This window comes from Topomyia yanbarensis, chromosome 3 (assembly GCF_030247195.1).
Source record: "Topomyia yanbarensis strain Yona2022 chromosome 3, ASM3024719v1, whole genome shotgun sequence".
NCBI classification, from domain to species: domain Eukaryota; kingdom Metazoa; phylum Arthropoda; class Insecta; order Diptera; family Culicidae; genus Topomyia; species Topomyia yanbarensis.
Genome location: NC_080672.1, coordinates 324,240,532 through 324,252,572, shown reverse-complemented (window position 1 = coordinate 324,252,572; position 12,041 = coordinate 324,240,532). Strand labels below are relative to the sequence as shown.

General features: G+C 37.0%; 1 protein-coding gene across 1 annotated transcript in view; it reads right to left on the bottom strand.

The window, feature by feature from the left end:
• LOC131691755 (uncharacterized) overlaps positions 1-7,283 on the bottom strand; it is a 30,991-nt gene extending 23,708 nt beyond the window's left edge. Inside the window, exon 1 of the mRNA XM_058978384.1 lies at positions 7,077-7,283. Within this exon, the coding sequence (XP_058834367.1) occupies positions 7,077-7,113 (37 nt within the window). The 5' untranslated portion in view covers positions 7,114-7,283. The remainder of the gene's footprint in view (positions 1-7,076) is intronic.
• Between the last annotated feature and the right edge of the window lie 4,758 nt (positions 7,284-12,041).

Here is a 12,041-nt window from a genome sequence, read left to right as displayed (position 1 = left end):
GAGAAGAGTGTACACTTGCTCCCAGTGACGTTACACTCACATGTAGTTTTCCTTTCAAAACTTTTAATGTTCCCCTTCGCGAGGAATGGATGTCTGGCTGGATGGAGCGACAACTTGACGAATAGGTAGTTTGTTATACTGACGGTTATTTGTTGGCGGGCCGAACCGGTGTTGGTGTCTGAGATTAAACAAATCTCATTCGCTTGGTAGAGGAATTATGGTTAAAACCGACACCTTAAGCTTAACAATTTTTCTAAGTTGCCACAAAACCAATAAAATTATAGTTTTTATGCAGAATTCTTCTTCAGAAAATTCTTAACAAGACTTAAATTTTTCAGCGCTTCAAAAAAATCAATTTCATTAAAATTTATTGGTTGTAAAACTTGGAAAACAAAGTGACTTTTTGTAGGCACTGCGGGTAAAACCGACAGCCCATAAGGGTAAGATCGACACCCCTTTAATTTATTTTCTCTCCACTTCATTAAAATCTTTACCTTTATTAAAAATGAGATATATGCGTGATTAATAAAGTGTGAGTATGTATGATGCAAATATGTGCTTTTTATTGCTTGATCATGTAGTGAGGGGAAGAAAGTTCGAAAGCGTAGTACTATAAATAAGAGTATTTTATGCTATAGGATTATTTATTGACTTGAGTATTTACAAATAATCCTTGCGCACATCATTGCAACCTCCAGTGTCATTTTATTTCGTAAGAGAAGATTTGCAAGCGTTCAACGTTCTGCTAATTGGATTCATTCACTTATAAGTGACACACACACTTCTTAGTAAAACTATCTTTTTCAGATTTGATTTTTCGGACTCTGATCATCAACGATCTATTGGGGTATACATAAGATCATTGTCTCATTGTCATAAAGTTCGTCTATGACAAACCAAGAGAACACTAGAAATTCGGTTTGATGAGCTTTTTGCAGAAATAGCAACAGCTTCGATAGAATCAGATAAGCAAAAATTCCAATTTTTTTATTTTAAAGAGACTTACAAGAAATAAACACAATAAAAGTATATCTGTGTATTTCTGCTAATACTATAGTGTTCTAATAGGCTAATTGAAGTGTCACAAAGATGAAATGAATCGCAAGTATACACAACCATCTTAACAGCGCACAGTGGTCAAAATGAGCAATTTCATGCCTTTTATTATTTTGCGGCTAAATCATAAGGTTTTGAGTTTTGGTGACTTAGGACAAGTTTTTGGAGCTATTAAGACAGATTTTCAGAAGTGGACGACCATGTTTCAAAATGAAATGTAAAGGCATTTTTGAAATGTAACTTTTTACTGGAAGGAAATAGACAGTTTGAGTCTTCAGTAAAGTTGCAGACAATGTTATTTCTAGTAATTTAACTAAAGATACTAACTCTCTATCTACAGCCGTTTCGTTATGAGAAGTTTTCCAATAAACCCCATGAAAAGTTTTTTTTAAATAAATTTTGTCTTATTCATTTCTCTACAACAATGTTCTTCACAATGTTTTAGATATTGTAAAAACCCACAACTTTGTTGAATATTTTAAGACGATTCGATGTTTAAAGAAAGAGCTAGAGCTGTTTCTCTGATTAAAAATGTCATATTTCTTAACAAGTTTTCTAAAAAAGTTGAAAAATATGCAAATGAAATAATGTTATCTTGAAAGTACTAACAATCTACTACAAAATCCTAAAGGAGTGGTTAGTATCTGTTAGTACCGTAAACCGGGGTGACATTGATCACTTTTCGAAGTAATTATTGCATATTTTTAGACGTAACACATATTTTTAAACCATGTACTGATGTAAGGAGAACAAGATTGGATGGTTTTACCTAAAATTGTCCGCTTACAGCTATTTTTCCAAAAATAATTTCAAGTTGATGTCCGTTTTCGTATTCCGGGGTGACTTTGATAACTTACATGTTCACCCACATTAAGTTATTGATGTCAATGTTTTTCATTCAAATGTTTGTTTAAACTAATTCTGGAAAGATACTCATTTTTAAATAGATGTTAATTGGTATTATACAAAGTACTCAATGTACTGTAAAATTCGAGTAACCAAAATTCGTATAATTTGTGCCCAACTAGTATAAAAGATTCTGAAAATCTTTAAAACTGCTAAAACTGTTTTATTTCAGTGCTTTATCAATGTACAAAATGTTTCATCCATTTTAACAAGTTGGAATATTGAACAATAAAAAAAGTTGCGAGTTTTAGCTTTAAAAAATTTGAAATTATTGCCAGCTAGTTTCACAAAAAATTGTATTTAAAATAAACAAACTCTTAAAGGTAAATTTGGTACATCCCACTCTAAAGAAAAATAAAATCTCGCTTGTAATTTATTACTCTTGCTCGAATCTGAGATTTATTTGTTTTATAAAAAATAGACACTTTATGAAGCATCGTAAAAATAAGGTAAAGTCAAATTTCGGTTTTTTCTAGTTTTTGTACCCAAAAACCGAAAAGTATAACAAACCAATATTTCATAAGTTTAGAGTAAAAATCATTTCAAACTAAAATGATTCGGTAGACTATTCTGGTTTAATAAGCGATCTACGAAAAAAGTTTCGAGTGATCAAAGTCACCCCGATGATCAAAGTCACCCCGGTTTACGGTATCCAAGAATGTTATAAAAGAATGAAACGGCGAGCATTTGAGTGTTTTCTTCAGTGCTATCTGGCTTCACAATATTCAACCATTTTATATGTACTGCATTCAAAATTATTTTAGTTATTATAATCAATTAATGAGTTATCGTAAAAGTAATACCATAATTTAACAAAAAAGTGCTCGTAGTTCCATTGGAAATTGTGTGAAGAAGTACTGTACAAAATTTTGAAATAATTGGTCCAGTAGATTCTGAGTAATGTTGAACACCTATTTTGTTAAAGACTCCTCCACAGAATAACTCTAAATTATTTTCAATATTTTGCCACGAAAATTAGAGAAATTAAGTTCAAATGTTGCATTACTATATGGAAATTGACTAACGCTTTGTGTATTATCAAAATCTATTAAAAGCAATTTTCACCGAATGAACCGAATCTCTCACCCCTCTTGGATATATTTACATGAACATTTGCTTGGTATATTGTAAACCGTGTATAAGTGCAAAATTGAAATAAAGCAACTTCGATATTCATTGTTCATCGGATGCTTATATTCTATTTGATCGATATATTACTGACAATAAATTTTATGTTAGGCATTCCAGTATGCTTTCAGTTTTTCAAGCATTTTCATGTAGCAGTTTATTAGTTAGCGATTTTGTTTGTCGTCAAAATTGGTAAATGTAAGCTGTTGCAGTTTTCGAGTAAAACCGAGGACGATCCAAATAAAAATTTACATAACAACGCAGACAACAGTTCATCGAAAGAGGATAAGATAACTAAATCATCAATATTCTATTGTAGACCTTTGCTACTTTCCCATTATTTAAGATTGAATAGAATATAAACGCCGTTAGAACTCAAATACTCGCCATTTCATTTGTTCGTAACATTCTTGGATACCAACGGATACTAACCATTCCTTCATGACTTTGCAGTAGATTGATGGTACTTTCAAGATAATACAATATCACCTGCATATTTTTGCAACTTTTTTGGACAACTGGCTAAGAAATATGACATTTTTAATCAAAGGAACATCTCTAACGCTTTATATAAGCATCGAAGCGTCTTAAAATGTTCAACAAAGTTGTGGCGTTTTGCAATATATAAAACATTGTGAAGAACATTGTTGTAGAGAAATGAATACGACAAAAGTTATTTCCAAAAGATTTTTAAAGGGTGCTAACGAAAACTTCTCATAACAACGTATCAGCTGTAGATAGAGAGTTAGTATCTTCAGTTAAATTACTTAAAACAACATTCTCTACAACTTTGCTGAAGACTCAAACCGCCTATCTCCTTTCAGTAAAAAGTTATATTTCAGAAATGCCTTTACACTTCATTTTAGAACATGACCGTCTACTTAAAAAAATCCGCCTTAATAACTCCAAAAACTTACCTGAAATCACGAAAACTCAAAACCCTAAAGTTTAGCCACAAAATAATTAAACGCATGAATTTGCTTATTTGACCACTGTGCAGCGTGTCGGTTTTACCCTAACCATAGGGTGTCGGTTTTACCCCAACAGCGCACATTTTTTTATAAAAGCAATTAAAAAAACTACAAGGGGCAGCCCTATGGGGTTGCACGAGCTGTAGACGTAGGACTATACTACTTAATGTAAAATATTTATTTTCTTAGTACATTTATAGTAATAATAAATAAAACATATTTCTCACGTATGGTTTCATCACAACCAATCAACATCGAATATTACATATTGAGCCAAACCTTCTTGGTTATCAGGTCATTTCATTTGTAGTAGGTGATCGAATCCGATTAAACTTATTTAAGAACATCTGAAGAAAGATGACAGAAAATTGTGACCAAACTAATATCTGGAACTAAATCTTTATAGCATAAGATTAGCTTGTAAAACCTTTTCGATTGTGTGTGGTAAAAAACCCGGACCAGTGAAGAAAAATCAAATTTTAGACAATATAATCACATTTCATGTATAGACCAAGCATTCTAGTTATATTTTGCCAATATTATAACTTTCCTAAAGTACGCATACAAATATAGCGAATGCAGTGGTCTTAATCATATATCGAAACTATAAATATATAAGAACGAAAACAACTTTATATATGCATAAGATGCGTTTTTGCAACGGTTTTTCAAGTGGCAGTGTATTCATTCATAAATAGGCTTTGTAGTATGTACCTATTAGTAGAATCAAAGTACTATAGGCTGAGTGAAAATGAATCACGTGATGGGGAAATGAATCAATGAATTGATCGAACGTATATAATAAACTTTCGTTGTGCAATTTAGTAACAAATTAGATCTATCTACCTACACATTCGCCTCACACAATAAACCCAAGCGCACAAAGCAAAATGAATGAACGCTGATGATGATGGGTAGAACGAAAGAGACAACTAATACCACGACACTATGTTAACCGTGTTTGCAAATGGAGCTGGCATGTACAAACTGTTTTGTGTACGAATAAAAGAAAAATAATAAAAGAAGAAAAATACATAAAAGTGTGCTGGAAACGAGCACAACACAAAAGATAGCATACGGCCAAGCTCATTCGCATTCACTGGGTAGCGTACCTCTACAGGCAGTGTAACGGACTTCTAACTCAGCTACACTGGTTGTAAAAGCACACAGCACAGTGATCTGCTTCGCCTGCCGCTCAACAGGCGACTGAGCTGATTCGGCGAAATCCGTCCGTTTAAATAGTCGATGGTGACGTCATTCATAGAAGCGTAGCGCGCTAGGTACACAAATCTGTCGTGCTGGACTAGGGAAGCGCTATCTTCTGTGTGTAAATGCGCGATATTTTGACTAGGTTGTTCATTATTTAAATTTTTAATACCATGATATCAAAAATCTTTGGGTTTATCTATTGGAATCTATTCTTAGGAGTATTTCGGGGCGACATGCGCAAAAAATTTGAAAATTTATCGTGAGATGGCTGAATTATATGCATTTAAAATTGGACCACTTTTCGTTACATACCATTTTTGTAGAATTTGCTACGTGCACCCCTATATAGAAAACAAAGACGTAGTCCTACGTCAATATTTAATTTTCTCAAACTCGTCTTCAATGCACCAGTTGATAGTTGATCATAGGACAGGCCGATAATAATAGGTACTGAAAAATGTGGTGATTTGAAAAGGTTTTGTTCGGTTAAAACCTTAAAATCTACCAACGAAATTTAACATCCAGACGAGTATGAACGCTACTGTCGTATGTTTTGTTTATTTTTCAAATGCTCTAAATAAACGTACTAATAATAATGTATCATTATGAAATGAATAAAAATTCGATTTCTTGGAAATGTTGTGGGGTGTCGGTTTTACCCACAATTCCCCTACATACTGTACCGTATTCCAAGCAGAAATCTTTGCGATTCTGTGTGGTGTACAGTAAGCACTTGCTCTTGGGCAGCATCCGAACATGCCAACAAATGGCGTAGATTGCAAACTTGCGTTCAAACAAACACTTTTCTGTCGGATGTGAGTCCGAAAATGTCAATGAATTTATTGCATTTTTCCAAGCACAACTGCAGTATTCTAGTTAGGGTACTGACAAACTCAATTATCACAAGGCTACTATTCAGAGCGCTGAGTATTATTCATGTGATCTTTGTGAATCCGATTACGGAACATCATATCATTTGATATGCAACTGCCTTGTAGCTAAAACTCAAAGATATACTATTGTTTCTAACCCAGTGTGGAAAATAACTATAGTTTAAGCCATATTTGAATGACAATATCTCTTCGGGGGTTTTGATATATCCGTTCACTGTTTGAATAAAAATTCTAAATCCCTCCGGGGGTTAAATGTTTGATTCCTGCTATTGTAGCACCTGAAGAATCTGTCGAATCTCAAAACATTAAAAATTCGACGTTCAATAATAGTACGTAAATGAAAATGGGAATTCCTCTCTCCTGTGATTCGTTTTGCCATAGACAGATATAACAGAACGCGTGTGGTGCTACTTCAGGTTCGATCGATTCTATAATTCTTAGATGAGCCTTAAATCCAGCTAGGGTCCCTAAAATTAAAAACAGAGACAGAAGACCACGCTACGCCCCTGATCTTGAGTCATTTCACATAAACGTCCTGATTAGCAAATTAATAATGTGCAGCATTTTTGCAAAAAAAAAAATAAATTTGACGATATGTTCATGCATCATCGCCCTCTAAAATATAGAATCCTTCCGTCCAACAGTTCTAAGCCATCATTCATTTTCGGCAAGTCATCTAATCGCAAAGCAAGACCATTGCACCCGGTAACAGACTTCCTACGCTTATTGAACCAACTCATGCTACCAACCAGGTAAATGCACAATTACCTCGTTACCTTCATAGCCTAATTAATTTCATCGCTTGCTATAATCGATGATCATCACTCATTTTACGAATTCACAACATCTTAAATTGCGCTCATTACCGGTCATTCTGAACGTGTAGTTGAACTCCACTTTTTTCACACCTCACCTGTCACAACAAGGACAACGAGATCGATTTTCCTCATCTTTGTCGGTCTTCAGATGAATAACAATTTTCAATTTGTAGAACTAAGGATCACTCCCGTTTCTCGCGGCTAGCTGCGGTCTCGAACAACACCACACAAACACCCTTTGATTAGGATTAGGGGCTAAACCTAACTGACGGTCGAATTCGCCGGATTGCGTCCAGCGCTAACGAAGGATCAGCGTAAACTGATTTTAATTCGTTCCGTACCTGACCAAGAAGCCTGTCCCCATTTGCCTACTTGTAGCATGATTGTAACAACAAGCTGTCGATGATTTTACTGACTAATGGCAGCGATGATATAAGTGCTGAATGCTGAATCAAACCAATTGATCTTGCTACAGGTACCGGCGAGTGGCCGGTGCGGTCTCTCTCTGAACCCCTCCATCATCAGAATTATCTGTTGTTGTTGTTGTTGTTGCCTGCAACACGTTCAAATGCTGGCTCGGGTTGCATGTGATTCTTCGCGGCCAGCTGTGATGTAGTGTTTTTTGTGTGTAGCAGTAAAGTTGCACTTGAATATGAAGTTCTTGGCCACAGACAACGTCGGAAGGCGTCACCGCGGCTACAGAGTGTAGTAGGCTGGCAGTGGTGCTAGCTTGTTGAATTGGGGAAGTTTTGCGATTTGTGGATCTTTGTTTCTGCGCACCAAGCCGGATTAAGTCCAATAATTCTTCGATCTGATCCAATTGAAATCGAACTAGTACAGCCACACTCGACTACGCATACTGGCACCAGTTCCAACTGTTTTCGGGAATGCGGTCGTTCAATTTCGGCCATCCTCTGCTGATTACATCCGTTTTGAGACAATGCCATTGATTCGAACGTGGTGCCTCAAACTCTTAGGTCACCTCAAGTTTTTGCACTTATGTTGGCCTCTTCAGTCAGCTGAGCGAGTCGGTTCGATCGGCCTCTCGCGTGGATGCGATCAACATTTGAACCATTTTTTATGGACCACGGACACTATTTGTTTGCTTTATCCATGTGAAGCTTCGGTGAACAGTGAAAATGAGGCAAAAAATGAAATGGTTTGTTAGATACCATGAGGTGTTTGTTTTCAAACGTTTAGTGTATAATTGAGGCCTTGATCGTTAGATGAGATATAGGTTATCAACTGCAGTGAACAGACATCTAAGTTGAAACAATTTCTTTCAAGACAGATCTGTAAACAGTTTAGTGAAAAAAATGTTGATAATCACTAGTGCTACTGATGCAATTTTACCTAGTTTTAAGTTGCGATTGCCATCGCAGTATAGTTCGTATGCAAATGCCTGTAAAACAGTTTCTGTGAATCTACTTGGCAAATTTTGTTTCCACTAAAACTGTTACGGATATTATTTCAAAACGACGTTTTGTTCCATATATAAATTCGATGAGGACGGGGATAAACTATCAAAAATTCCTTAAAACATTATCAGTACTGGTTCCAGTACACCTATGTTGCGATAATGATATGCTAACCCGTGTAAGGTCCACTTATGGTTAGTGCACATGACGATGAGCCGGTTTTCAGTTAAATTTTCAACAATAACTGTGTGAATTGTGACAGTAAAAATGAGAACTGATCGTCAATAATTGAACAATTTAGATGATTTAGAGTGGAGTAATCGAAGTTGGATTTATAACGCACAGCAGTTGGCAGGCAAACTTACATTGCCTTTGAAAAGTTAACACTGTTACCAGTTGGATGTGCTGCAATTTGCTAGTTGCACAATACTTCAGGTCATCATTTATATCATGATCGATTTGAGCGAATCGTTTTTTTGTGTCCTTGGGTGGTCCATGTGATGATGAATTGAAGGTATGGCAGACTTTCGAAAAATATCTATGAATGGAAAAACTGTATCACCTGTATGTATTGGCACAACGAAACCTGGAAGGTTGATCACAGGCTGTTATTTATCTTCAGACTAAATCAACCTAGAAGCCAGTTGCTAAGTCATGCAACGGTCCCTAAATCAAAGCGTATTACCAATCACTTAATGGCTGGAAGCATTAAAATAAGGCAGCCGCGAGCGGAGTATAAATGCACAATGCACTTTCTGTGACAACTAAAGCTCTGACAGTGTGGGTATCGGCTTCTTTGCTTATTGTGGGTTCTAAATGATGGTCATTGCCAAACAGTTTGATATAGGCCAACGGCTTTGGTTCTATTTATTGTACAGTTAGCACTGGAGATGAAATGTACCGTGCTCTGATCGACACTGTACATTTCATCTCAAGACTAAACGCACAGCAATTATAAATGCACTACTGCCTTCTACAAGAAGACAATAAATCCCTATTTTTGATTCAAAGAGTCATATATTCAAGATGTAAATTTCTACATAGAAGAGTTACTGAACTCCACATTAATTGCATTTCAGAAAAATGGCAAATGCACATGTAATACCTCGTGCATTCATACTTACGAATAGTGCAGTCATTTAGCAATATTTTGGTCAAAATCCAAAAATTATTGTAAGGTATTGCAATAGCTCTGAAAACCAATATTTTAACGGAGGCCCGGAGGGCCGAGTGACATACCATTCAATTCAGTTCGTCGAGTTCGGCAAATGGCTATGTGTGTATGTATGTGTGTATTAGGGTAACAGGAAAAAATGGCCCATGCCTGAGTCTATTCCTAGTTCCACCAGGAGTAAGGTTCGCCGCGGTTGCGGTAATTACCGCAACCGCGCGGTATTTACCGCACCCGCATCGCAAAAACTGCGGTGCGGTGGGGCACTTTTTTCCGCGGATGCTGTGCGGGAAATGAGCTTTTACCGCAACCGCACTTCAAAAATAATTGCTTAGTCTGCAGTCTGCAATAAAAAGTAAATTAAAACTATGACTTTTACCATTTGAGAAGGTCGCAAGTAGATTTTTTTTCTTAACGAATGCTTAGCAATGTCATTATTAGGAAAATCCCTTTGTCAGAACGTTCGAGTTGTACTTATTACCATACAATAGAGAAACATAAAAAACCTTTAATTGCTCTAATTTCCATAGACTTGACAATGATTTGAAAAGAAATTCGAATATAATCTGTATTCGAACTATCGCTACTTGATTTTTTACATTTTCGTTATTTTAATATGATAAAACATACTGTTACTAAGAAATAAAATCTATAAACTGTGCCCAATAGAATTTGGCACCATTATTTTGACGACATATTTTGAACACTATTTATTTTATACTTCAAAGTTAAAATGTACAAACCAACCTTTCCAAATACATAAAATGCACATTCCAATCATTGAAAAACAATTGAATTGTGCTGTTAAATCCAATTTAAAAATGCATCATTTTCATTTCCCCGTGGTGGTGGAGGAACGCTACGTGGGAAGCTGAGCTGCAAGCAACCGGGCGGGTCATAGGTCGTGGATAATGCTTAATCGCGATAGCAACTAGTTGTGATTCGCGACCCGAACCAGCAGCGGGGGCTGACTGCGGGTGTGGTAGGACGAGGTAGTTGGGCCCCATGCGTTCTAGGCCTAAATACCACATGCCCTAAAGCAGCCCTGACAAGGCGAGCCAGCGCCGCCTTTAAATAAGCGCTTAGCCCAAATCCCTCTCCTCCCGTTATCCTTCCTTCCTTCCTTCCTTCTGCGGCTGTTCGCCCATCTAAATATGGAAGCTGTTCTTCAATGTCAGCTTCTTTCACCGAACAGCCTAGATAAGCCGTGTAGTGTCGGTAGTGGTTGTTTCAACCGGCTAAGAATTACACTACGGACTACCTGTTTCAGTGGTAAAAATCTACCAAACAGGGAACCCCAATTCCATAGTGTCATGCGACCCGTGCTATGGGTAAAATTGTTGAGGGGGTTTAAAACATTCTCAATGGCGAACGGAGCCTGGGAAGAGTTGGGCGAACTTCCCAATATGCTGCATTACGCAGCGGAACGTTCACTCTACACACCGATTTTTTTTCACCGATGATCCACTTAATTTTGCCGAATTTTTGTTGGCTGGGGGTTTGCTGAGACTCTCGGCTGATGGTAGTTCGGTGAAGTTTTGTTGAGTTTCGATTATCAAATTTCGATGTGTACAGATGAACCTGCCCAGAGGCCGTGTGGTATCCGGCCTAGAATTGAGCCACTGGAGTCCTGCTCCCATGTCGTAGGAGGCGACTGAAAGAAGGAGACTCTAAGTCAAGGTGTAGTTCCGTGCCGAGGACTTAATGGCTGGAGGGTCTAAAATATGCCAGTCGCGCACGGAGCATTTTGGGTTTTGCCCTTACTGTGTTATGCGAATCTCTGATACAGTGGACCATTATTTTCTTCGCAAATCGTGGGAATCAAATGATCATGTCCCATTTAAACCTGATATGGCTCGCTAAATGCGTTAACATCCCAACTCGCTTGTTGTCCTCTAGTTGTTGTGCAATTTGTGTTGGAGATGAAATGTACAGTTCTCTAATCAACAATGGTTAGAATAGCACAAATCAATCTCCAACATAAACGTACAGCAACTATGAATTTATCTCGACTCATGCAGGAAGGTAAAGCTTCCATAGCATTGATTCAAGAACCGTATTTCCATAAAGAAAACTTCTATTTTGGAAAGTTACTTAACACTGCCTTCATTGCTTACAACAAGACAGGCATGACTAACCCACGTGAAATGCCTCGTGCTTGCATTCTTGCAAATAAGGCTATTGACGCGTGTCTCATATCGGAGCTCACAACTCGCGATATCTGTGTTGTCACAGTTACATTGACTGTCGAAAACGTAGACAAAAAATATATATATTGTTCAGCATACCTACCGCATAACGAATCATCTCCTTCTGATGATTTCAAAAGCGTTGTATCATATTGTAGCAGAAATGGGCTTCCGCTCATTATCGGCAGTGATGCGAATGCTCATCACATCATTTGGGGCAGCTCAGACATCAATCTGAGAGGCTCTGAACTGATGGAGTACATAAGTAGTACAAATCTCCAT